Raw genomic sequence first — 27,405 nt, forward strand, 5'->3', positions numbered from 1 at the left:
TGCTGCCGCTTTAAAGATTTTCGATTTTCTCTATGAGTTACACTAATTTCTAATTAGCATCATGTTGAAGTTGTACAACTTCTGGTATTTCAAAGGAAATCAAGAGACAGAAAAGAGCCACAAGATATGATTGATGGAGAAGGTAAACTCGGCACTTCCGCAACACGCATAACTGCTCAGTTTGAGTGACTTGGCTTTGAAAGGCATCGTTGCAAAGCAAGGAACATTTGTTGTGAATCTAGTGTTTGGCATGGGGAAGGGGCAGATGAAAAGATGAATAGACTTTGAGGAGTTCAAAATCTGCTGGCAAAGATGGACCCAACCCCACTTAGTGAGTTCTACAACAGTTCTCTCCCAGCTTCTTGTACTGAAATACCATTTTTAACCATCTTTGCAGCCATCTCTTTTGTGGGTGTGTTAAATGAAAAAGGAGCACCTGCCCCCAGGTCTGTTAATAATAAATTTCACAGCAACAATACTATTATTGCTAACAAGGACGATTAACATTTGTATCATGCTTTAACACTTACAAACCACCGTCACACTCAATGTGCCTTAAAACTGCAGAATTAGAGAAATTTGAGTCAGGTAATATTTTTCCACTGAAAATATTTATATTCAATTTTCTACAACTAGCAAATTTGAGACATTATTAACTTTTTTCAAATATTGTAAAGAGAACCCCTTGTGGGCCATTTCCAACTATGCCAAAATGCATGCTGACATCCTTCAAATATTAAAAAGAGCAAGCAAAACATTTCAACTATCTGGACTATGTGAACCAAGCCAGTGGGGAATGCACATGACTCTGCAGAAGCAAAGAACATTATTCAGCAAAAAAGACATGCATTCTGCATAAAGCTATAAAATAATTTTTTCCTAGAGCATATTTTTAGATCATTGTACTGCAAGAATGCTGAATTCTTTCTAAAACAAATTGACTATCAAGAATCACTGAACTTCTGTAAAAGAATAGCAACTTATCTAAATTTCCTGTTTTGACAAGCATTAAGGAAAATTATGTAGGACTAACAGCCACAAGAGGAATGTGCTATATAGTTCTTATACTTTTGAGACTCTTAATCATATCAAAACAAATAATTTCAGTCAGCTAAGTTTGTACTTGGTACACCAAATATTCTTATTGCAATACTTAATTCATGGACTCAAACCATTGGCTATTCAAGGCTAAGGGCACAGAGGAGCCGGCACATGCAAGTCTCTCTCCATGGTACTGAGTTGCCCATTCCTCTCGCGTTAGGGTCTAGTTGTGTCTCTTTCCTGCTGAGAGGACCAGATGCAGAGTTAGGATTTAGAACCCTGTTCCAGCTCCATCACTACATAACTAATTGTGTAGCCAAGGTCACATTATTCACTTGTTTTCTCTCACCCTCAATTTCTTCAGAATGTAAAATGAGCACATTAAAAAGAGGGCTCTAAGCTCCAACATCCTGTGATTTGGTGACTTAAAATTGCCAAAGTAGGGCGGGCATGGTGGCTCATGCCTGTAATCCTAGCACTTTGGGAGGCCGTGGCAGGCAGATTGCTTAAGCCAAGAGTTTGAGACCAGCCTGGGCAACATGGCAAAACCCAGGTTCCACAAAAAAAAAAAAAAAAAAAAAAGCAAAAATTAGCTAGGTATGATGGTGTGCGCCTGTGGTCCCAGCTACTCAGAAGGCTGAGGAGGGAGAATCACCTGAGGCCCAAGTAAGTTGAGGCTGTGGTGAGCCACGGTTGTGCCACTGCACTCCAGCCTAGGTGACACAGTGAGACCCTGTCTCAAACAAAAAATAAAAAATAAAAATAAAAAAGATACTGTGAAAATATTTGAACAACTGGCAGGGTTCTCAATTTGATTTATCAAAGTATAATTAGGGTCATCTCTCATATATCATGTACTATGCTAGGTATTAAAAGTACAATTACATATTAGTTAGAAATTTTTTGGTTGAAATGGACACAAAACATACTGGCTTATGTGGGGAAAAAAAAGGTAATAATGTCAGCTAATTTATTGGGTCATGAACCAAACTTGTAGGATTTCAGCTGGGAGTCAGGTACAATTGGAAAGAGAACCTGCAACACCCTCAAATCTTTATTTTTTTCTGCTTTATTCCAAAATGACTTTTACCCAGAAGGTGTGTGGCAGATAGAGTTTCAGGTGGCCCCCAGTTATCCCAGCCTCTTAGCACTCACAACATTATACAATTCCCTATCCTTAAGTATGGGCATGACTTGAGAGTTACCTCTCACCAATAAATATGGCAAAGGTAAAATGGTGTCACTTTTGTGATTATGTTACCTAAGACGGTAATGTATTTCTTGCTAACGTGTTTTTTCTTGCTGGCTTGGATGAAGCCAGTGGGCCTGTTGGGGAGGCCCCAGTAACAAGGAATTGGGGGCAGCAGCCTCCAGTCAACAGTCACGTAGGAACTGAAGGGAGCCTCTGGCCAACACCAGCCAACAACAAACTCAGACCTTCGGGTCCATGGGCAACAGCACCCAATTCTGTCAACAGCCATGTGAACTCGGAAGCGGATCCTTCCCCAACGGAGCCTTGAGATGAGACAGGGGCATCTGTTCCCACCTTGATTACAGCTTGCAGATGAGGCCCTGGTGCAGAGGACCCAGCAAAGCTGTACTCAGATTTGTGACCCACAGAAACTGTGAGATAGCAAATGTATGTTTTTGAAGCCACTGAATTTGTGGTAACTTGTTATATAATAGATAAATAACATGAAGGCCATGGCCACTAAAATCCCTGAACCTGCATCTCAAGCTTTGGAACCTGGGCAGGGCTGAAAACCGGTTTTTCTCCTTTCCTGTTGAAAATTCCTAATGAAGAGCTTTGATCATCCCAGCTTGTGTCAGGTATCCACACTACTAACCACTGAGGCCAGGGAGGTGGAAATCCGCAGGAGGCAGCAGCCTCTATTCTGGCTGATTGAATTGGATAGAACATTTCCCACGACAAGAGAAAAAGTGCAATTATGGACATGCCAAACTGTAGCTGCCCAACGCAAATGGTGAACAATGTACACATGTTCTTTGCCCATGATCAAGAGGCAGGTGTACATGAGTTAATTGCCTATTAAAATCAGTTGTTTCTGTGCTGCAGTAAGGGCAGTACAGATCTTGAAGAAGGACATTTACACAAACTTGAGAGTCACGAAAAAAAATATCCAGGGAAAGTGAAACTTAAGATAGCAACTGAAAACTGAGTGGGAGTAATCCAGGTAAAAAAGGGACAACTAAGAATGCCTCAGACATGGAAGACATCATGTGAAAAATGCCCAGGCACTAGAGAAAAAAAATGAAGTAGCTGGTTGGTTCCAAACATCTTTAATACACTCAGACCACAGAGTGGAGAGTATGCTAGGAAAGTGCCAAGAAAGAGGCTGAAGAAATTATCCAGGGCTGGGACATAAAATACCTGGTATTAGTCAAAATTCCTAGTGCCATATCACAGACTCATTCTTAGTTGGCTCACAGGGTTAAGACACCATGCAGTCAGCAACTCTGCAGCCATGGTGATACCCAGCACACCAGAACATCATGGTTGCCCATTCCCACTGTTGGCACCCGTCATCCCACACTGGATAACAAAAGCTCTCCCGGAGAAATTAGATTTCCCGCCCTTCTGCCTGGTGGGAGACTATCTCCCAGCTCACCACTGGGTCTGCTGCTTCAGGTAACACTTTGGCATCCAGCTCTCACAGTGGGGGTCTGATTGGAAGAAGCCTGTCTGAGCTTGCCTGCGTCCGAGCTGCAAGGAAGGCTGGAACGTGTTATTGTGGATGCTGGTTTTATTCCATCATAAGAATGTGGGAATCATATATGGGAACTGTCAAAGTGTAGAGAGGTTGTTCAAAAGATAAAGACATCCATAAATGACAGCTGCCCATGAAAGGCTTCATGAGCCAACCGAGAATTTTGCCTTTGTCTTGGGGGATGTCATCAAAGGGGTTTGGGTAAGGGAATGGCATGCTTCCTCTTAGAGTTTAGGAAGCTCACTTGATGTAGAGGGTGGAGGATGAATTGGAGGCAAGGAAGTCAGGTGGAAACCTGTTGAGGCACTCAGGTGAGGAAGTCCAAATGCCAGGAATAAAGTTGAGGCAATGGGAATGGAGAGGATACCTCTGGGTGGATCCTAGGAGGCACATACAAAAGTATTTTCTCTTAAGTAGACAAAAATACTTAATAAATTACCATTCTTTTCTGCACACCCACTCCCCATCCTCCACCCACATCTTAGCAACACTTGGGGATATTCCTGTCTACCTAGGGTTAAATTTGGATTTTTAAATACATTTTCCCAAATAAATATTACAGTGGTGGGCCATGTGGGAAACCTATCATTTGTAATATAGCTTCTCTGACAAATGTCTTTTAAATATATACTGAGCATGGAATCTTTGTCAAATGAAATCTAATATAAAGTCAGCGAGGGCAGATGTTGGGTGAGTGTTGTGTTTTTTGGTTCAGAACTCTGCCCTCCCTTTCTTTCCAAAACATCAGCCTGGAGGAAGCTCTGCAGAATCCTGGGGTATCATGTTGCATGGTTTGAGAACATGTACCCCTCGAAAGTGTGTCTTGAGCTTACTCAAAAAGCAGAACTGACTCTCAGTTGCTGTTATCTGCTGCTATAAGTACTAGGTGGATTCACGGGGGAGAGAGAGGAAAAGGAAGACAGGAGCTACCAGAGAAGGTTTCTCGGAGGAAGGTGGCTGGTGCTGAGCCTCCAAGGATAAGAAAGATATGCCAAGGAGGAAGTAGCAATAGGAGTGCTCTATGAAGAGCTGATGCTGGCAAGGGCACTTACTGGAATTAGATGAGTGGTATGGTGGGCAGACTATAAGATGTCCCCACTGGTCCTTGTCTCCTGGGAGTCACACCCTCATATAATCTCCTCTTCTTGAATGTGAGCAAGATCTGCTTTTAACAAATAGAATACAGCAATGGTAATGGGACGTCACCTCTGTCATTAGGTTACATGAGATCTTGGTTTCTGTTTTTCTTGCAGCTCTCTTTTTTGTCTTCTGGCCTTGCACACTTTGATGAAGCAAGCTGCAATACTGGAGAGGCTCATGTGGCAAAGAATTGCCGGTGGCCACTGGCCAGAAGTCATCTAGGAAGTACCCTCAAGGAGCTAAATTGTGTCAACAAGATCCTGAGAAAAGGCCTGCAGTGGACACATCCCCTGTTGAGCCTTCAGATGAGCTCCCAGCCCTGGATGACACACTGATTTCAGACTTGAGAGAGACCCTGAGCAGAAAGCTCAACTGAGTTGTGCCCATCTAACTGTGAGATCACAAGTGTGTGTTGTTTTAAGTCACTAAGTGTTGTGAATGTGTTACACAGCCAAAGATAGCTGATGTAGTGACTTTGAGCATGTTCTTCACATTCCTGACCCTCAGCTTTCTACTCTGTAAGTGTGGGGGAATATGTGAACCACCTTTCAGGTTTGATGGAGGGATTATATAAAACAAGACATGGAATGCCAGCATTCTGTAGAGCTAGTTGTAGATGTTCAATAAGCAGTAGCTACAGCCACCACCACTAACATCAACCATGCATAAAGGAGAAATAACCCTCAGTAGATTTTCGCAATCTGTGCCTGTCTGTCACTTACTGGAAGAACCAATATGGCCCTGTGAACCTCTCCCAGAAATCTAGCACTGGAATAAGAGCTAAAGACAAACAAAACATCTCTAGATGCTTTAAACCCCTCAGTTTCTAGGGTTGGCCCTAACGATGCATGCTTCTTGATCACACTGCACCAAGGAAATCCCAGGTTCAGTACCATGGCTGGATCTGTAATACACATTCATGAACTGATCTTATGTCAGGGGAGAGAAGGGCAACATTGTGCTAGTTTTTAAAGGCAGCATTCCCAAGTTAATGTAAAAAAAAGTCCACATTTTCTTTATCATTCCTCCATCATGTTCAACCCCCAAAGAAGATTACAACCTTCAGATATTAGTTACTTTCCAGTTGTAAGAGTTAAGATTAACAGGGTAAACAGATATTCTGTACTGCTTTACCAGAAAAGCTTGGCTGATCCAACAGATTTTAACTCTGTAGGACAGATTTTGCTGTATTTGTGCTTTCCTTTTTTTATTCTGTCTTCCCCAGAGGAGTATTAACTCAAAGTCATCACGAGAAACCCGTCGCTGCTTCCTGCTTTTTATATTATCGCTTGCATCTTTCTCTTTCATAATTTCTCCAGTCATTTGATTAAGCACACACACACGCGTGCACACACACACACCCCGAGGATGCCATCCACTTCTAAAATGGCAACAATTTGATTGGAAAATGGAGAGTGTATAAAAGCATTTTCATAGCCACCCATTTCACTTTCATCTACTTTCCTGGTCTACTCAAGCCAACAGCAGGACTTTGTTCTTTAAATGTAAAAGCTGCTATGGAATGCAGTTAGTGACTGAACTTAGAAAGGAATTAAGAAGACTGAAGTGGGTTGGTAACTAACAGAGAGGTACCCTTTGGACTTGTATTTTCAGTGATCTCTAATAAAAATGTGATGGATTTCAATGATGTTTTAACAAGGTTGCTGATACTTAAATCTTAAGTGTTAAGAAAAAAAACAGATAAGAGATGAAAGAACATTTTTTTCTTTGTCCAAAGTAGGTACGGTGACTGTGTTTTTGAGTGGGTGAACTCTGAAAATAACAGTAATTTGACACACCAGCCATTAAGAAGGCAAAGAGGTAAGTCTGTCAGCCACTGCTTGTTTTGTTAGTCTGAAAAGTGAGAAACTATTTCTTGAAAGTTCTGCATTTTTGTTCATTGATGTGACAGAAGGTGTTGCATTTTATTAGCAATAGCCTTTGCCTATTCATATATACATATATTTTACTGTTAGCTTTAAATTAATGGCTTCTAACAATTGGAAATATTCATTAGCTAAGTTTGGATCTTTGAAGATTAAAAAATAGCCTTTTCCAGTCACTGCTTTTTCATCTGAAAACTGGGAATCATGATGTGTGCTTGTGGTGGTAGTATGAATTTTATGTAGAAATAATATACATGAAAGGGCCTGGCACAGAATAGAGGCTCAATTAATGCTGCTGCTGCTGCTGATGATGATAATGATGATGATGACGAAACTAAGCAGAGATATATAATATCCTGATTATTCCTATGGAAAGCATAAGCTTTCTTTAATCAATGAAATGTCTTTAGACATTGTCCTAGATGGATTATGAATATGGTCACCCTAGCAATTCAACATTCCTGTGTTTCATGAGATATTTGTAAGTCATCCAAAGCCCCTCCTTCCTTATTCATTTAGAGGAATCTAGAGCAAGGGACTCCAGCTGGATTTGGCTTTATGCAGAGCTTCAGACAGGCCAAGTTGGCCTATGGCTGGTTTGTGAGAATAAACAGAAGTTTTAGGAAGGATCTAGATTGGAAAGACAAGATGAGGAGCCCTTTGCCTTCCTCATGATCCATTAAGAGACTCTCCTTCAACGTGACGGAGGCAATCATTTGATGGTTTGCTTCAAACTTAGCAGATGACGTGGTTAACTGGGTCGGGGGTGGTGGCTCGAGAAATGGTCTCTGATCCTAGTTCAGCTCTGTGGCATGTCATCTCTTAATTACCGTGGCTTCCCTGTCACTGGAGAATATTTGTCAGCTTTTAGAACAATTAACATTATGGAGAGTTGAGACTAAGAGGAAGAATGAGGAACTTCAACAACCTTTACATTTTTAGTAATTTTATAGGTATGTCTATTTTATGGACAGTCTCCCCAGCAGAACTGAATTACTACATTAATATTTATCCTTGGAATAAGGTAATGTGTGCTTCAGTGTATGCGGAGCAATTAATTTAACAATGCTCTCCAATCTTACCTTGGGAGCTGAAACCAAGCATGCTGACATCAAGTAATTATAAATAAAATATATAGGAATCATTTTGTTTGTACTTAACTGGGGACAAAGCTATTACTCTCTTGCCCCCTGTATTGTAAGTTATCATTTAAAAAAAAAGAAGAACCACCTCTCATTTAGGAATTCAACACTGTCCAAGCTATGGCTGGGGGAGATAGCTAAAACAGGGCTAAGGTTGGTGTGTCCTGTGGCCTGGTGGGGAGGTGAAAAGGGAAGATTCAGCTAGAGAGGAGACCTCAGCACGGAGATTAGACAGTCTGCGTCACAGGCAAAAATGGGAATAGAAGATGAAGGAGCACTGGGCTGAGGGTATCCCTGTGAATACATGAAACGTCTGTGGCATTTTTATGTGATGCTTCTTTCATGTCTCACCAGGAGGACATCCCTGACATTTTCTGTGCTCTTTTAAAATTCCAAATAAACACAGCCACGACACCAAGACTTCTTCTATCGGGAGAGCAAACATGAGTTTGGTTCAAATAGGTTTTGAGCATGATTAAGTGACTGAGAGTGGATGTGTTAAGCCCTGAATAATATCTGAATGCTTCTCAGGTGAAAACCTCTTAGGGGTATCTGTCTCGCAGCTGGGGAATCCTGCCAATGGCAACCAACCACCTTGATTATCTAACTGTCACCTGCAAACAAAAACAGCAGCAAGAAAAATGTAAAATGTAAAAACGTAAAATGAGTTTGTTGCTGCCGTCTTACTTTGATGGGAGAAAGGAATGAAAACTCAAAGCAATGAGCGCTTTAGAAAAATCAGTGCCTGGAATTCACCATGGTGTGGACTGGATCGAGCCACTCAGGATGAGGGAAGCAGTCTTTGCACAAAGACAGTAGAAACAGGAATTAATCAATTTGGCCTTTGCCGATGCTATTCATAAGGGGACATTATTTGTTTCTGGTTGGGAAATCTTGGCTTCAGCATGCAGGCTGTGGATTACTGCATAAGAACATTTTCTTTTGTTTCCATCACATCACGGTGTTTGCAAGACAGTCTGAGATGGGAAAATGGAACCTGTTTGTATTCAATCTGGTTGAGAGAAAGATAACGAAACGGCCACAGGCTTTTTTTTTTTTTTTTCTAAGAGATGATTTTTATTTATTTATTTTTGTGCCTGTGATCCTACTTGGAAAGAAAGCAAATTTCAGTTAATAACATTGTGCAGTATTGTTACTTTGCTAGACAGATACACCACCGGCTGAGTATATCCCTCCCCCTGCCTTTGGAATCTACCAGGTCCTCATCACATTCTGGCCAAGCTAGGTGGGGCCGAGGTGACCAGCTCCTCAAAGGCAGGTGCTTTGTCCAGCTCAAGGTCTGGCAGCGAATTTGCTGAATGATGTCCCCAGACACACCAACAGAAGCCCAACAAAACTAATTTTGCTGGTACCATACCTCATTCCTTTCAAACACATAGTAATGTATGAGCCACATGGGTATAAAGGTGACCTAGAAATGATCCACGCAGTTATTCATTAATGAGCTTATTCATCAATGAGTGCCTCTTTCGCAGTGGGAGAGGCTTGGGTGTAAAAAGATTTCCAACAGATGTTCACCCTTGAGATTGCCTGGATTTGTACTACATCTATCTTGTCATATTAAACAGGCAGAGAAAGCCACTGCTCACTTTGATGGGCATTGGATACTGGTATGAAAACTGTAGTCCTGAAAGCCTGCGGAGGCTGCTTCATAGATTATTCATTTATAGTTGTGACTATTGTAACAGGCAGACAGCAAAGAAATTTGAGTAATTGTCATTAACTGTTGGACTCTTACAATCTCAAAGGGACCTTATAGGTTACTCAGACCCTTTTCAACATCACCGCTTAACAAGGCTTCAGCTTTTGCTTGAATGCCGCCAGTGATGGGGAACTCACTACCTACCAAGAGAGCCCATTTGTTATTTATATTGCTGTGAGTTAGGAGTTAGAAAATTGTTTCTGTAAAGGGCTGGATACTAAATGCTGTAGGCTTAGTGGACCATTCAGTCTCTGTAGCAAGTACTCATCTCTGTTCTTGCAGCATAGACAAGACAAAAACGAATGGGTGGGCACTAGAACCTTGTTTACAGAAGTGGTCAGTGAGTTAGATTTGGCCCATGAGCTGTGGTTTGCTGACCACTGTTCTAAGGGTGAAGGTGTTCTTTCTCGTCTTGAAACAAAGCAATTGTCTTCCTGGTGGCCTACTCCAACCTCTTTGGGCCACCTGTAAGAGCTAATCAAGCTCTGTCCTATAAGAAAACCCTGCAGCTATTTGAAATTGATGGCATCCTCTTTCCAAATCATCTCTTTTGTGTTCGTCACTTCTCTCAGCTCTTCCCAGCTGTCCCAATCTCAATCTTTCACCACCTCCTTGGTGTAGTCGGTTGATGATCTCATTTCGATAATCTCTCGATATGGGTGTTGCACAGCAAGATTTCCGACCTGAAAGCCGATCCTAAACAAATGTTTGAGTCCTCTTCACTTCATTTCACCTGTGCTTTATGGTGCTCTTCACTCAGGCCCTGCCACTCACACAGGCTGTTCTACTCACGTGAATGCAAATGAGTTAAACTGCTGCTCAGCCCAGAGGCTGCAGTCTGTCTGGACAAGCCCAGTCAGTCACCCTCCTGGCCTCCTGCTAACCAGGGGGCTCTGCTGGATAGACGCTGCCCCTCCCTGGATTAGCATTTTCTTCCTTCGAAGCTGGAGATGCTGACAGAGTCAAGTGAGCTCAGGAAGAAGGACATGCATTGTGAACTGTAAAGAGCGATGTGCAAGTATTAAAAATTAACAGGACCAGGTTGGGGGCGGTGGCTCGTGCCGGTAATCCCAGCACTTTGGGAGGCCGAGGTGGGCAGATCACAAGGTCAGGAGATCGAGACCATCCTGGCTAATGTGGTAAAACCCCGTCTCTACTAAAAATACAAATAATTAGCCAGGCGCAGTGGTGGGGGCCTGTAGTCCCAGCTACTCGGGAGGCTGAGGCAGGAGATTGGCGTGAACCCGGGAGGCGGAGTTTGCAGTGAGCCAAGATTGTGCCACTGCACTCCAGCCTGGGCGACAGAGTGAGACTCTGTCTCAAAAAAAAAAAAAAAAAAAAAAAAAAAAAAAAAAAATTAGCAGGGCCAGACCACCCAGGAGGAAGCCCTGGGTTCAAGTCACAGGGTCTGTCAGGTATCAGCTTTGAGACTGAGGAATCCTCCAGACCAAACCCCCATATATATGATGAGAGCCAATGAAATGTGGGAAATGAGAGGTTTTGAACACCTCAGAGCACCATAAAAAAATAAAACATCATTAACAGTATAGATACTGATTTTTAGAAAGGAAAGATGCTTCCAATCTTTGCTGAGCCATTTCTAAGGAAGTCCTTTCTCCCTCTTGGGTCCTACTATCCCCAACCCCATATCATACACTTATCTGACTACACTTCACGTAGTGTTTCTTCTCTAAAGGGAACAACTAGGTTTGACCTCTCTCCGTGGGCTCTATTTTTCAGTATTTGAAAGTCCTTGCAAGCGCTGCTCCTGGACTTGAAATATTTCTGCTCCCTAACCCCCAAATCATTTCCCTTTCATTTGACTGACTCCCACTTATCTTTCAGACTCATCTTAGAAATCTCCCTCACCCCAGGAAGGCTTCCTCAATCTCCTAGATCCAAGGAAGGGCCTCTTTTTTGTGCAACCACATGACCTAATAAGTGCTCAATTAAACACTTATTAAATGAATGAATGCATAAATGAAGGACTAGATTGTGGATCCAATAGGCTAATATCTGCAAAAAGCTGGGAACAGATGTACTATTTATGTGTCTCATGCAAACAATACACTCATTACAGACTGCCAAGCCCTCTCACACAGAAGGACCTGTGAAGTGTACTGTGTGCCTCACCATGTCCCTGCAAAGTGTGGAGGCTGGTAGGGATCAGGACCCCATTGTCCTTATGAATGATGGGAGGAGCCTTAGTCAAGCACAGCCACTAAGTCTTGGCCTGGGTGGCTGTCTGGAGGCTGGATCCTCTTACAGCTACCTGCTCCACTGTCTCACACTCACCACCCCATAGGCCAGACTCAGCAGATGGCCTTGCCTGCTCCTTCAGGGAGGAAACCAGCATTGACAGGAGGCATGGGCTCCCCTAGCTCCCTCTCTGCTTGCTTCCCTGAGAGCTCAAAAGAAGGGCAGTCCCTGCACAGTTTCGAAACTTTTCTTCCACCTGTGTCCTTCAGCATCCCTAGGACTTGCTCCATGTCTTCAACTTCTTGTCTACCTGCCTTGGGTCTCTCTCTCTCAGCTCCTGCACATGAGAGCTGCTTGTTACCAGCTCTGGGATTTCCCCTGCGTATTCTTCCTGATTAGCTTGTTCTTGCTTCTGCCTTATCACTTGCCCAATATTTACAGATCCTTGGGGACCCAACTCAGATGCCACCTCCTCTGGGCAGCCAGCTGCAGTCCCTGCAGACAGGTATAGTCACTTTCCTCTATGCCTCCAAGAATAGTATTTGGTAACCTCTATAAGATAGAGCATAACAATTCACAACAACTATGAGGGTCTAATGATGAGAATAACTATCTTTTTATCAACAGCTCACTTTGTTCCAGGAACTATGCTGGAGACTCCACGCACACATCTCATTGGCAATCCTAAGTCTCAAGCAGCCACTAGCTATGTTACTATTGTTATTTTTTTCCTTTAGCCTGGCAGACAGTATAGGAAGTTGGGAACTTGGGCTTGGGGTTAGGAAGACTGGATGACAAATCCCCAAGTCCATCATTGGCCAGCTGCATGACTTTAGGGAACTTACATAACCTTTTCGAGCTTCCCTTCTTAAGCAAAGATAATAGACCCACTTTACAGGGTTTGGTGAGATTAAAATGAGCTTTCCTAGATAAAACTTGTGGTACCTGGAATTCCTGACATGGTTTAAGCCCTCAATAAAAGCACCTATGAGGATCCGGAAGACAGAAGACTTATCTAAGTCATTTTTGCATCCCTGGTGCCTAACACTGTGCCTGACTTCAGTAGATACTCCTTACAAAGTCAGGGAGATGTTCTTCCACTGCACTGCTAAGGAACAATCCCTGTGTGGCCATAGGGATCATGGGCTTCCTCAATCCTGGCTTTCCTGTGCACTCCCTACTTCCTATTATTTGAGAAAAACAGGAAGAATGACTATGTAATGTAGGAGTCTTCCCTGCTCCCCTTTTCCCCACGCATACACACACCAATAAAAGATGTATGTGCCAGCTTTTGCTGTGCTCAAACAACATTTTTCAAATCTCCGCAAACCATGAATGAGACATTTGTGCCATCAAATCGCACTTCCTTACATGCTGCTTTGTTTCCTGGAATAGTGGGACGCATGGAATCCAAGCTCTGAGGTTTCATTTATTGTAAGCACTGGGCTGCCTGACAAATTAGGTATCAAACTCTACCTGCAGATTGGGAAACTGGGGCTGAAGAAAGAGTCGGCTGCCAATTTGGCACCAAGAATAGTCCAGCTCCCTGTCTGCAACCACCCATAGTAACTGGTTGGGAAATTCAGAGATATTGCTCCCAATTTCACTGGAAAATGTTGGAATGCAACTGTTATACACAGGCTGGGATGCAAAGTGCTTTTCTCAGAAAAGTGTGGCCTTTGGACCCTGATTTCTTAAGACACAAGGTTTCTGTTTTGATACACTTGCAGGGTTTTTCAACAGGAGTTACTGGCATCTCAATAATAATAATAATTGGAGGAAATGTCTTGTCACTAAGCCAACAAAAATCACTCAGACTCTGCTGTTTCCCAAAGCCCCTCATGGAGGTACTCTCTCCTGTAGAGCTGCAGGGCTAGGGTGTGGGTGTTCCTGGGCAGGCCTGATTCCCCTAAATCTCTGAAGAGTCTGTCCTCTGCATCTTTCTCCCCACATCCATACCAGAGAGGAAGACAGAAAGGTCAGCTAGGGAGGGTATGGGTTGGTCTTGTGGGTGAGGTGGCAGGTGATTCCTATTCTGTAGCAGGAATGGGAAGGAAGCAGCCTTTTGGTAGGCAGGAGGATCTTCTGGAAAGTAGGGGCAGAAGGTTCCTTGCACCATCCAACTGGGGAAGGGGCACAGTGGTGGGCCCTGGTAACCTGCTAACCAGGATGTCTGGGTTCTTCCCCTAGCTCTGCTTCTGAGGCACCCAGCGGACCTGGGCAATTTGCCCCCCTCGTCGTGTTTCCCGGCACTTGCCTTACCTCCCTGGACGTTGGGGTGGATTTTGGTGAGGTCCCAGAGAATCAGGAGACAGGCTGCTTATCTTCTAGAAAATCATGTTCACATTCATGGAAGGCCTTGGGTACTAGTACTTAGCTATGACCTTTGGAGACAAGGACTCCATCTTCCTGAAGACGGTAAAAACGTCCTGCGTACTGCAAGCAATTGGAGGGGCCTGGATTTGAACCCCAGTCTGTGTCAGAGGTCCTAAGTCCTGAAAGCGGAAGGCGCCCTGAGGCAGGTTATAGGGCCTATGAGTCGGGCAACTGGACACTGGGGTGGGTTGGGGAGGGGCCAAAGGGCAGCAGGGGTTGGGGGTGTAGTGGTTTGACCACGACATAACTACCTTCAGCTGCCAGGCCATCCTCCTGTTCCGTGGAAGATAGGAGGAGCTGGAGTGGGGAACGGAGCAACCTGGGCTTCCATAATGAAGAAAGAGCGCAGGAGCAAAATGTCCAGGAAGGAGGGAGGGAGGGAGACCAGAGGAAGGAGGAGGCGCCTCTTTCACCCGCGTCCCCAGGTCCCCATGTACGCCACGTGGGTAGGAGCGTGTCCCACACATCCACGCACCCACAGCCACATTCGCCAGGCTCCCGCCGGGGCCGGGCTCACCGCGCGCCTCTGGGTGCCCAGCCTCCACAAGCCACGTAGCCGCCACCTGCTGCTGCATCCCCACTGCGGGGACAGGAGCACTTAGTGCCTCCCTACGTTCCCCCGCCCCGCGCAGGCCTCCCATCCTCCAGGGCCAGGCGGAGGCCACGTCTTTCCCGGGACCCCTCCCCAACGCGGAGAGGGAGGCGGAGGGAGGAGCTCGGCCCGCAGCCGCCAGCCCTCTCGCACTGGAGCTCCCCCTCCCCTCCTTCCCCGCCCCTCGGCTGCCGCAGCCCGGCTCGCCGCGCGCGTCAGCGTGGGCTCCCCGGAGCAAGTCGCTAGGTAACGGGGCTGGCTCCGCAGACCCGGGGCCAGGGAAGCCCGCGCGCGTTGTCAGCAGCGGCGCCTTGGGGCGGGGGGCGCACAGATCCTCCCCCATCCCGGCCTGCCGAATCCCGCTCGCGCGCAGCCCCAGGGCAGGATGCCTTAACCCCCGGCGATCGCTGCAGCCGAGGTGCCCCTCCCCAGCAGAGACCCCAACGCAGCCAGCCCCTTCCTCCTTCCCCGCAGGTGCGCACTGCTCTGCGTGCGGCCGGGTGGGCGCCCCGCCGCTGCGGTCGCGGTCGCCGCTGGTAAGCTGCGCTCTGGGGCTGGGGCAGGAAGCAGTGGGGGGCGCGCGAAGAGCAGGGCAGCTTCGGCCACCGCGGCCGCCGGACCGGCCATGTGCTAAAGTTTCTGGGGCTCGACGCCCCGCTGGGCGCGCAGCGCGGGGCGCAGAGGCGCGGTGGGTGGGGCAGCACGGTCCTCCTGGCGCCCGCCCGCCCCCGGCCCCTGCGGGGCGCAGCTCTGCGTGTTCTCATGCCGACCCTCTCTTTTTCCTTCCTCGCTGCCTCCCCGAGGTCCTCCCTCCGAGCCCCGGCGCGGGGCATGAGGAGCCCCCGGGTGCCGCCCAAAGACGAGCCGGTTGCGCGCACACCTCGCCAGCGGCAGACGGGGACATGAGCAGCGCGCACAGGGTCCCGAGCCCGGCGGCCAGCCCCATCCGGCGGCGGCCCGCGGGTCAACGCTGCCCGGGAGAATGAGGCAGGAGCCGGCGGCAGCCTCCTTTTTTTCCTCCTCTTCGCCTTCCTGCGGCTCCGGCGCTCCGGACCCGGGCCGAGCTTTGGCTCTGCTGCGTGCCCCGCGCGCCCCCCAGCCGGCTCCGGATGCGCTTCTCGGTAAGCCAGGCCCTCCGCCTCGCGAACAAAGCTCCCTTTGCAGGGCCCGGAGGCCGCCTCTGGGCCCCTGTCCTACCCTCCTTCCCCACTTAGAGCCTGGAAACATTCGGGGCTTCCGATTGAATCCTTCAGTTTCCCCTGCCCAAAACCCCGCCTGGAGGCTGAACTGCCGGGGCAGACCTGGTGCTTTCCTCTGCCTTCTGGAGAAAGATGCGGGCTTGACATGCAAGCTGGAGACCTGTCTGGTCTAGATAATGGCATGTGTATGCAGCTGGGTTCAGACTTAGCATTTGGGGGCAACAACTCTTACTTAGTGGGTGTCCAGGCCGTGCCGGGCAGTGCTCCTCAAAATCGCTCTGGGAAATAGGTTCCTGTTTCTCCTTGGCCCCGATGAGGAAACTGAGGCTCAGAGAGGTTGAATGACTTAATCAAGGTCACAAGGTTAGGAAGTGGGAGACCAGGATTGGAAACCAGGGTACTCTACTTCCCTGCCAGACTGTTCCCTTTGTAACAAACACACCTGTCTCATTTCTTCTAATGACTTCTTCCGTCTCAAGAGTCATTGCATGTGTGTGAATATACTTGCTCCAATGAGTATCTGTTCTGATGAAATAAATTGCCGGTAGCATGCACTTTTTGTTCATCCTGCCATCACGTTGCTGCCAACCCCTAATGTGTACTCCAAGTATAAAGCTAATTTTTAGTTCAGATGAGAGGATAATATGTTTTACTAGGTGTTCTCTTTCCTGGGGTTCTGTTTTCCCAGTCCTCTTGAAGGATGGGAAAGACAGTGGTTCCTCCTGTGTGCCCAGCACATGCTAGGCCTCAGAACTGCATCCTAAACCTTTCCCTGGGGGCAGGGCTCATCAAGGTTACCTTGCCCCTGGTTTTGTAAATCTTGGAGATGGTTACTTAACGGGAGCGGGGGCTGATCCCAGAGGGCCACTGTGCAGGGGCTGGCCCAGCGTTGGCTCATATTTGCCAGCCCTCAGTGTCAGCAGAACTTCACACTTCTGAGCCCAAAAGAAAAGGAGTTTTAATGCAGATCCGCTGCCTGATGCATGCCCCCAGTTCTCTGGCTTGCCGCTGTTAACTGTTTGCTTAAGTACATTTAGTTCAGTCCTGAAGCGGGAAGCCACATGGAATCAATTGATCCTGGTCTGAGGGGCTTGTTCCAATGGTGGAGTCACAGTGTTGAGCTCAGCTGTCTACACGTACATTTGTGTTGGTGCAGAGCAAGTCCCTTAGCAGTAGGGGCCTCTGTGTCTCTGTTAGTCAAGAGCAACTGTGGACTAACCGGCCCCTCAGACCCCCTTCAATTAAGTGATTCTATGAGTGAAAGAACTAGTAAGTTACAGGCTTGAACTAGGGTGTCTTAGTCCAGTGATTTGGACAAACGTTCTACACTGAATGGGTTGTTGATTTCCAAGAAGAGTACTTGGTTTCCAGGGAGCTGCGAGATTCAGGTTCAGCCCAAAAGAGGTGAAGCTGAAGCTGTGCTTAGTAGATTATTTATTGGGCTAACACATAGTGGCTATAAAATGTTCCAAGCTACCAGATTGGGGTTATGGGACAGGTTAGGCCTTTCAGTAGGAGAGATGACATTAACTCCTAAGAACTGATGACATATAATGCATTAACAAGATGCCCAGCAGGCTACAAAGCAGCAAGCTGGTGAGCTTTTCCTGCCCCTCCCAAAAAGAATCAATCTTATTTGCATAGGTAAAGCATTCCCAACGCAGACAATTACTGCAAATAAATAAAGTGATTTATTTTTTTAGACTCTCCCAACTCCATTGTTTGCTGAGTATATTAGGGAAGCCTGGAGCCTGCCTGAGCTTGGCTGTAGAGGGGCTGGGACAGGGAAGGTGGGCCGCAAGGGTGTTCAGACTCTGAGTTAGTTTTTGGCTGTGGATTAGAGCTAAATCCATCACTTTGACCTATGGGCTGTTAATGGGGTTGTCATGGGTCTTTTTAAGATATGGATTAATGAACCTCTTAAAGTGTTGCCGAATCCCAAATGAAACGGGCGTGTCCCACCTTTTTCCCAGAAACAGCTCTCAGCGGGTTTTGTGACTGTTTTAAATTCACAAAACCAGAGCAAAGCTTTCATTTTTCACAGGCTCATACAGTCTGCAAAGGAAAAATAATGCATCTTGTGTGGGGATATTAATCTCCTAGCATTGTGTGTTTTAGCTTCTCATGATTAACTGGTAAGGGTTTGAATAAAAATGAATGCAGAGAAACAATCTTCATTAAGTTGCTTTTGAAAATGCTGAGGTAATTATGAAATAACGATTTTTGTGTCATAGATCATACTACTCAGAGCCAAAGCTGGATTACATCACAAAACATTACTCTTGTTACTGATATTTATTTTTTAATTCATTAGTTTTCTCATATTTTTTGCTTTTTTTCTCCCAGTGTGAAAATAAGCAATCAAGAATAAATTTTTCCTTTCCAGTATTTCTTTGTCTTAAACTCAGGGTTTTTTTTTTTTTTTTTCTGTGAGATCCCTAAAGCTGAACTCTGCCACACCATGCATATTATGGCCTCATGTTAAAATATGTTTTAAGGGCCTCAGATTTCTTTTGGGAGAACAAGAGGGTTATGTGTAATAAGTAAATAACAACGATGAGACATTTCCCTTGTTTGCTTACTATTCCAAGTCAGAGGTTGAGACCATGCCCTCATGATTGCAGCAGCCACACTTAGGATCATGAGGACACAGCCCGAGTGCTGTGGCATTTCTGCCTCAGTGAAGAGGCACAGCTGGACTGATCGGAGTGTGGAGGAAAAGAGCAGCTTCCAAAGGCCAGGAAACCTGGGATTTATTCCTGACTCAGTTAATTGGTTTTGTGGCCATGGACAAATTATTTCAGTTTGCTGGATCTGGGTTTATATATATGCAATGGGTGTGTACGTTTGCATGTATATGTGTGTATAGTATTGGTACCAGCCATCACCCTCCAACTCTAAGTTTGAAGAATCCTCAAAATTTGGATATAGCTGGTTATTAATAGCTCCAGAATGCTCCGTACTTTAAGGTTACATAACATCCGATTAGACATTCTTATAAACAATAAGAAATTGGTGATTATCGAAGATATGCTGTTTATTACCCTAAGTGGAGACTCTGCACCCTGAATATGTGAAGGAGGATGGAGCTTTGATCTTAAAGGTGATTATGCCGGCTTCCCTATCAGAGTCCCCTTGCATGGTAGAGGCTCAGCACAAATCTGAGAGCACTAGAATGAGCATGACCCTCTCTAGGATCCATGTGGCAGAAGATGCAAGAACCATTATGTAATTTGGGTCAATGGGGTAAGAAGACTATGACATTCTATCTGTGTAGCTTTAGGGTTCAGGGGACTTGAAGATTTCGCCTCAATCTCAGGCTGTTCCTGGAAGGTAAGGAGGGGAAGTATGGAATTACTGTTTGCAGTTGTTTTGAAAATGGAGAGTACTTTAGTTAGAGCCTTGAACTCAGCTGAAGCTGGGAAATGGTGAGGAAGAAGTGTCAATTTGGCTGGTATTTTTGCCAGGTTTTGTGCGCAGGCTTCCTTGTAACATCTAAGGAAGTGTGTTGTCTGAGGTCAGTCTCCCTGGCGAAGCTGCAGTCATTTTCAGATAGAGAGGGCACGAGAAAGGAACCACCAGCCCTTAAACATTTTGTCCTTGCAACTCTGCAAAGTAGACACTATGAACCCCGTGTTCTAGATGAGGAACCCAGGCTCAGAGAGCTGAAGTGTCTTTCTCAGTCTCTGATAATTATTGAATGGCAGAACCAAGCAATGTTTTAAATGGACTCTGCTGGGGTTTAAATCAACCCGTGCTGGACCTCATTTCCACTGTTGCCGCAGTGTGTCTGTCTGGCAACCAAATTGCGTCCTTCTTCCCCAGTTTCTAGATAACCATGGCACTAAAAAAAGCATGCAGATGATTTGACAGAAGTAACATGTGGAGGTGATTTTGCTGTCAATAAACCTCTAAATTCACCAGGATTTTTGTTAGTACATTAGATTTCTTTTAGCTACACGATGTCAAACATGTCTATTTCCAGAAAGATCCCTAAATAAGCCAAGTGTAACCCTAAAAGGGTTAGTGCTGGTGATTCTTTGGGAAAAGCTAAAGAATTCCTCTGTGTCCCACACTCATCCCCCTGGGGTTCTGTGGGAAGTGAACATGAACTGACATATGCAACATCAGTCTGAGAAGTTGTCGCTAGGCTGCACCTCCTGAAAAAGGGACACAATAAAAGTTATGTAACAGAAGATTTCAAAAGAACTGTTTCTCCTCCTCCAGGATGCCCATGAGTTAAATCCTCCCCCAAACAACAGACTAGAGAAGGTATTCAGAGGAACATATGTAAGACCTTCACGGTTCATCTGCAGCTCTTAGGAGTTCCTGGGACTTGAGAGGAGAGGTAGGTGTCAAAGAACTTTTCACATTACGGAGTAGAGATGCCGTCGTAGCTGATGTTGGGGACGGCCTTCGGAAGGTCACCCATGTGAGTATAGCAGCTGCTGTTCTTCATTGTAAGTGTGTAGAGCTGGCCAAGCATCCACCGTTCCCAGGACTGGAGATTCCAGAGTCCTGTCTGTAACACTCAATTTACAAAGAGCAAAGGAAAATCCCTGAAATACTCTGTCGTCCCATCGCGTGGCTTTACATTCTGGTAATGATACTCAGGCTGGGTTTCTTCACCAGCAGTTGAAAATGCTTCCGTCTATGATGCTGGCCTTGCCTGTGTCATGCGAGTGACGTCTTCACCAATAGACCCCTCCTTCATCTCCCTTGGATCACTGAGCTACTTATATGACAAAAGCTTCAAGTTTCTTGATAGGTGATGAATGAGGAAAAGCAGACAGAATGAGTTAGAAAGCTTGACTATGCTTCATCTACAATCTGCAAAATACTGACCACATCTCAGCAGTCAGCACACATTTTTGTTTTGGTAAATGAGTAATAACATTGCGTGTCCTCAGTATGGCCCATGGAATCTGCATCTTCTGCCCCCAAACTTTAAGAGAACAGGTGCCCCGTGGCTTCAGCTTTGGGCTAGATTTCTAATATGTGTAGTTATTAAAAAGTAGAAAACGCAAGAGTAGCTTTGCAGAGTCACCAGAGAGAATGAGATAAGAAGACATAGAAGTTCATGGCCTGTGATACGTGATTACTGCAAACACTTATTTGGGGCATGATAGTAGAAACGATTTCACACTTGTTTCCAGCAACAAGAATCACAGGATACATTCACTAAGAAATTTAGGTGTGTTTCTTGTTGTCTTTGTATGTGGCTTATGACAAGTGCAGATGGCACTTCGTGTGGTTAAAAACCTCCACCTTCCCAAGTCCTTCGGGGTGGCTAAGAGAGGCTAGGCTAAATGCCTCGGCGGACCCAAATTTTTGAAACCTGAATCCCAAGGTCAGGTGGTGGTCTCGGTGAGGGTCAATGTATTTCCAGGTGCTTCTGTTTCTTAATAATCCATGATGAGCTGCTGTATGTACCTCATTTAGCATCACCAAGCAAAAGAGCAAACAGAGAATGCCCAGGGCATTTTCCCAGCCTGCCACGTTTCTCCACCTCTATCTGCTAATATGGTCTCGGGATCCCGATCCACTTCTTGATTCTTTTAATTCAGCAAATGGATGATAACGACAGTCATTTTTAAATTATCAGTATTGATAAGTCTTATATTTTTAAATAAAGTGAATACCCCCGGAGAGCATCACGTGCAAGTTTAAAATGATTTATGAATGGATACAGTATCCTTGCTCAGAGGGCTTTATTGAATACTTCTAAAACAGTACGCCCAGTTTTGCAGTGTTAAGTCTAAAGGTAGAAGTGAAAGCCACATTCCTTGTTCTTCATCTGAAAAGGAGGAGTGGAAAAATACACCCGCCTTCTGAAAGGGAATGTTGAGACTGTTCCTCTATCAGTTTTACTGACAAGACAACATTGCTTCGGTCTGAAAACTCTCTGTAGATGCAGCTTCTACACCAGGGCTGGATGTCCTCGAGTCTGTTCGAGGACATCCCTGTGGCGGTTGAGAGTGGCTCTGTCCATCTGTGCAGGCATGGAGCCATCTTCCTCCACAGAGCATGCGTCTCTCTGGTCCTGTCTGATTACTAGGATCCACCCCCACACACACCGTCATTCTTTCCTCAGTCAGGGGCAACGGTTTAGCAAACAGTTATGGAGCACTAGCTCTGGTTGAGGCACTGCTAGGCATTGAGGCTGCCGTGGTGGACACAGACAGCTGTAGTGTGTCATAGGCTGCTACTGTCATAGGTTGCTAGTGGGGCGTCACCCTCTGCCCTTTTTAAGGGGTCTGTTCAGAATCTGGAGGACTTAGCTGTTGCAGACTTGGAGGCACACGGGGGCTGGTGGGGAGAGCCCAGGCTGGGAGGCAGGGGGCCTTCTCTCTCCTCTCACCTTTGTGCCTAGGGCCAAGCCACCCCCCACTCTGACCCTTCTCTGGTTTCAAGTGCAAAGATTGGGCCACTGTAGGTTTTTTCCAAGTGTGATCCAGGGACCACTTCCATGGAAACACCAGGTGAGCTTATTAAAATGCATACGGGTGGACCTTGCTGCAGACTTGCTGAATTAGAACTCCTGGGATGGGGAGCCCAGAATCTATATTTTTAACACACTTCCAGGTCACTCTCATCTCGGGCACAGTGGTGTTCGAGAATCACTGGTTCTCACAGGTGGCGGATCAGTAATGCCCCTCCCTCCTCTAAAGGACTCAGAATGTGCCACTCACCTCCCCCACTGGCCACTCTTCCCACCTTCACCCACCGCTGTGCTGTCCGAGTCACTTGACCCTCTTCACCGTGCTTCCCACTCCTCCTCCTCTGCGCACTACAGTTTCTTTCCCATATGGTAGCCAGGATGGGCCTTTTAAAGGATCTCATTTCTCCTCGACTGGGAGAGCTTCAGTGCCCCCTGTGCCCAATAGCCATGGACCTTAAGGTGACCCTCAGGGCCCTGCATGATCTGGCCCTCCATCTCACCTCCTCTCCCACCACCTCCCTCCTTGCTTCCCTCTTCGTGCCACAGCGCTAGAACCCACCCAGTTGCCAGGCATTCACTCCGAGGAGCCACAGGACCTGGGGACTGGCAAGGCAGGGTGCCAGCCCCGGTAGGTGGGGCACAGCCCTGTGAAGCTCTGTTTTCCATCCCGCCACCATGCTGAAAACCGCTGCAGACTGATACTCTTAAGCCCAATTGGGCAAATCTGTTTCTGGGCCTGCCCACCACCATAGTAAAAATAAATTGCAAAGCAGCTCTTTAATTCCGGCACCGTATTACAGGTGACTCATCATGGGACTGCATTGTCAAAGTGGCTCTAGAACTTTTTTTCAGAGGAAGTTTCTGGGTATAGACTGCAGCCCTCTTGGGCTGAACTGTTAACTCAGCCACTTTTGATCCCAGGGCCCTGTCATCCCTCCTTCTCTTCTTTCCACAAATATTCACAAGACACCTGCTACGTCCAGGCACTGTGGTCCTCGCATTATGTGTCTGCGTGGTTGTATCTCCGACTGCCGCTCTTGCTTACAGATGAAACGATGTGGTCTGGAAAGTATTTCTCTGGCCTTTGTTTCCCCTCCTACCGAGAAATAGTTGCTCTGGCCTGTGTATCAACAGCAGCCCTTTTGGGGCCTAGGTTAAGCAAACTGCACTCGAAAGTATCAATCCCTTGGCAAGTAGGGAAAGATGGACCATGTTGTGGGATTCCCCTCCGAGGCGAGCTGAGCGCGACACTGGAAGATCTGTGGGGTCTCTCAGATGGGACGCGTGCTCAGCGTGTGGGGCCGGGGCTTGGTTTTCTGAAAGCCAGCCTGCCCAGCAGTGCAGACAAGTGAAAAAGGCCGGGACAACTTCAGACCCTTTTGGGTCTGACGTTGCAGATGCTTTACCTTGAATCGTAAGGAGGGAAGCATTTTCATTCTCAGCATCGGTCTTTGGGATGCTTTCTGTGGACACGTTGACCAAGCCTTCACTGAGAGGCCATTAGCAAAGTGGGGTGGAGGATGAAGGTAGAGATATTCCCTGCCTTTTATGGATTCAGAGACAGTTGGGGAAAACTTGTTACGTAACTACCTGTAGCTAATTAGAGTGATTGACATGCTCCGAGAAGGCAGAGATGGGAAAGATGGGTTTGGCCAGGGGAGGGTGGAGGCGTTCTACTGGAGTCCTGGGAGATGAGAAGGAATTTCTTGAGCAGAGATGAGCGGGAAAGGCACTCTAGGTAGGAGGGCAAGTGTGAGCAGAAGCACAGAGGCCTGTTTATCAGGGAGAGGGGACTGTGTTGTAGGTCTGTAGAGTCAGGCTGAGGCCACGAGGCAGAGACAAGGCTGGGTCACTCCTGCTTAGATGGGAGTGGGTCTTGAATGCTAGATTAAGGAGGGTTCCACGTCTTACAGGTGACAGGGAGCTGTGGGAGGGGTTTGACTGAGGATTTGCATTAAAAAGATAGCTGGTAGCCCTGTTTATGGCCCCCCATACCCTCTATATTATAGGAAAGTGAAGATGTGTAAAATGTTCAAGAAGAAATACTGTGCGGGAACGAGCATGGTTGTCCCGGGTGTAACCTCAGGCACCGTTTCTCTGATTGCAGTGTCTCTGCTTGTCTGTATCTATTGACTGATCCTCTGGGCCCTGCTGCCCAGACCCCAACCCGCCAACTCTGCTGAGGCTCGGAATGAAAGCAAGGTAGCCGCTGGCTTCAGCACTTGCTGCCCAGCCATCGTGGACTCTAGCCAACAGGAAATGGAGCAGGCAGTGTCCCAGCCTGATTCACCGAGCCGTGGGTCTCCCTGTGCCTCTGCAAATGCATTCAGGCTGCTCCTGGCCTAAAAACAATGCTCCCAGATTTACATCCACAGCTGAGAGAATCCAGGGCACACACTGGCTGGTCAGCTTCCCTGAGCTTCCCCCAGCAGTGGGCTCAGTGGGTGGGAAAGGGGGTCACAGTCAGGAATTAAGGCGTGTGCCACTCAGTGACCATTTTCTTTGAAATCCACATGCTTGGCAGGGCTGGTGACTTTTGTAGAGCTGGCTGGACAAAGGGAACATGAAGAAGGGAAGAGTATCTCAGGGTCATGGGTAGTTATACTACCCTTGACCTTCACTTTCTTATTGCTAAGGAGGAGAGAGAGAGAAAGAGAAAAGCATGTTCCACAAGCCGGTGGGCAAATTCTTAGCTGGTTTCTCTGGAGTGTGGGCCTGGCAGAGAGCCCTCTTCATTACTGGCTGACTGCCAGATGGTGCCAAGGGCAGGGCATCCTGGGCAGTCAGCCTCCTGGTGAAGATTGCCACCCTCTGGAGGGTTCCTCACCCGAGGACGTGGGCCTGGGAAGGGAATGCAGCTCCATTCTCCATGGGTCCCATTTACAGGTCAACAAATTGAGGCCAAGAGAAGCGAAGCGGAATTGTGGCCGAGCAGGACGTGAAATCATTCTGGAGTCGGTCATGATCCTTGAGGCTGGCCAATGCCCAGTGCCCACTGCTGGCATAGTCCACCTGGAAATGGACAGTTTGTCTTCACACTGTCTTGCTGCCCACCAGGCACGGAGGACGTGGCTTTCTCCTTGTTCATCTGTCTTCCCTCTTGGAACCCAGGCCCAGAGCCATGGGGCTGGGCAAGAACCCTAGATGTCTGGCCCTTTGTTTGTTTCTTGGTTTCTGAAGCTCGTGTGGAAGTTGAATGCAAGCAGAGAAAGGAATTCAGTAGCAAGTTGTCAGAGCAGATTAGAATGGTTGTCAGGATCTGGGCATGGAAGTCGATGGGGCTGAGTTCTCTGTTTGGAGCTCTAAGCCTCCTGAAATGCAGCATCAGGTCCTGGGAAAGCCTTTCATCCTGGTTCTCAGAGCCCCTCGTGCACACGTGAGATCATCATCGCTGGCTCCTTCTCCTTCTCTCAACTATCTGTTCCCCGGATCCTCAGTACCTGGGGCGAACCTTGCTTGGCACCTGGAAGTTACTCCTGGCCTGTTAGTGACTGGACAGAGCATGCATTGTGCAAAGGGACTTGTGCAGCGGTCAGTCTGGCTGAGATTTTGGGGCAGCCTGGCGCTCCTGACTGTTTCTCACCTTACCAAGTAGGTTCTCCTTAATGCATGAGAAGCTGATGACAGCTCTGCTGGCTGACTTCAAACAATAAAACCTTCAGGGCTTTATTAGGCAGATCTATAAGTACAGTTCCTGCTCATAAAATGCATCCATCACAGCCCCGTGGAACATCAAGGAATTGTTTGCAAACTTTCCCAGGTTGTTACCCCCAAACTTAGTAAATATATGTATTGGATAAATAATCTTGGGAGGCCCATAAATTATTGCAGTTTTGGACAGAACTAATCTACCTGCTGGCACATTTCATAGGTTTCACCACCTTATTGACTCTCATTTTAATGAAAGAGGAGAGCAAAGCTATAAAAACTATCCTCTTGGGTTGGGGACCCGACCAGATGATGGATGACAAAACAGTGTAGAAAATGTATGAGTTCTGTGTGGTGATTTAGGGTAATTATTATTAAGACATTTTGAGCATCTGACCTCAGTTCCTTTTGTTTTCCTGGGCAAGGACCTAGTACCCCCCAGATTCTGCTGCACTTGGCTGGCGACTCTCTGTGCCTACAGTCTCACCATTGGAATGGCAGTTCTTCAACAGGATTTTGATGGCTGTCACAGTCACTTTGGGGGACATGCACCTTTTATTTGAAGCTGTTCTTCGAGTCAGATTGTGAGGCACTGGACCGACCTGGATTGAAATCTGAGCTTATCGTCTAACTCCCTGTATGATTCTTGGACAATTTGCTTCAGCCTTTGTGAGTCCTGTTTTTTCTTCTGAAAAATGGGCATAATAACAACAATTAATGGTAATCCCAGCTTTGATTAATGTTTACTGGGTGCTTACTGGGGTGGGGACCCCGTGCAATAAGTCCTTTCCATGGACTCGTTCACTGAATGTGTACAACAGCTTGATAAAGGAGTTACTTTTATTATTCCCATTTTACAGATGAAAATACTAAGCCTTCAAGTATGTATTGGTGCATACAAAAACACCTCAGATAGTGGTTTTGAACATGGGTAATCACTTATTTCGCTCAGCTAGGTGGCCTTGCTGCAGGCCTCATGTGAGGTTGCAGTCAGTCGTGTGAGGAATCACCTGCGAGGCTTCCTCACTCAAATGTCTGGTGCCTGAGTGAGAAGGGGGGCACAGCCTAAGGGTGGGAGTGGGGAGGCTGGCACAGCTGAGACTCTCCATCGCTCTGTGCATGCTCCGTGTGGCTGGGTAGCTGTACTGCCTACCTGTAGCCTAGGGCTCCATTGCCCCAAGAGAGAGCAGGCAGTTGTAGGAAGTGGGGGTGTCTGTATCCTCTTTGGTGATCAAGCCTCAGAAGTCACATAGTATCCCTTCTGACAGATCCTTAGAAGCAAGTCCCT

The 27,405-nt window shown here is 46.7% G+C and overlaps 1 protein-coding gene across 3 annotated transcripts in view; it reads left to right on the top strand.

The window, feature by feature from the left end:
- The first annotated feature begins 15,157 nt into the window (after positions 1-15,157).
- LOC104654483 overlaps positions 15,158-27,405 on the top strand; it is a 49,112-nt gene continuing 36,864 nt past the window's right edge. The window contains exon 1 of one of the 3 annotated variants that reach the window (XR_004057394.1): positions 15,158-15,302. Coding sequence is in view for 1 of the 3 variants with exons in the window: in XM_010353693.2 (XP_010351995.1) it covers positions 15,938-15,949 (12 nt within the window). In the remaining 2 variants the exon portion in view is untranslated. Of the gene's footprint in view, positions 15,303-15,533; positions 15,950-27,405 lie in introns of those variants that run through there. The other 2 variants (XR_746849.2, XM_010353693.2) reach the window with 2 other exon arrangements.

The sequence above is a fragment of the Rhinopithecus roxellana genome, chromosome 5, assembly GCF_007565055.1.
Source record: "Rhinopithecus roxellana isolate Shanxi Qingling chromosome 5, ASM756505v1, whole genome shotgun sequence".
Taxonomy (NCBI): domain Eukaryota; kingdom Metazoa; phylum Chordata; class Mammalia; order Primates; family Cercopithecidae; genus Rhinopithecus; species Rhinopithecus roxellana.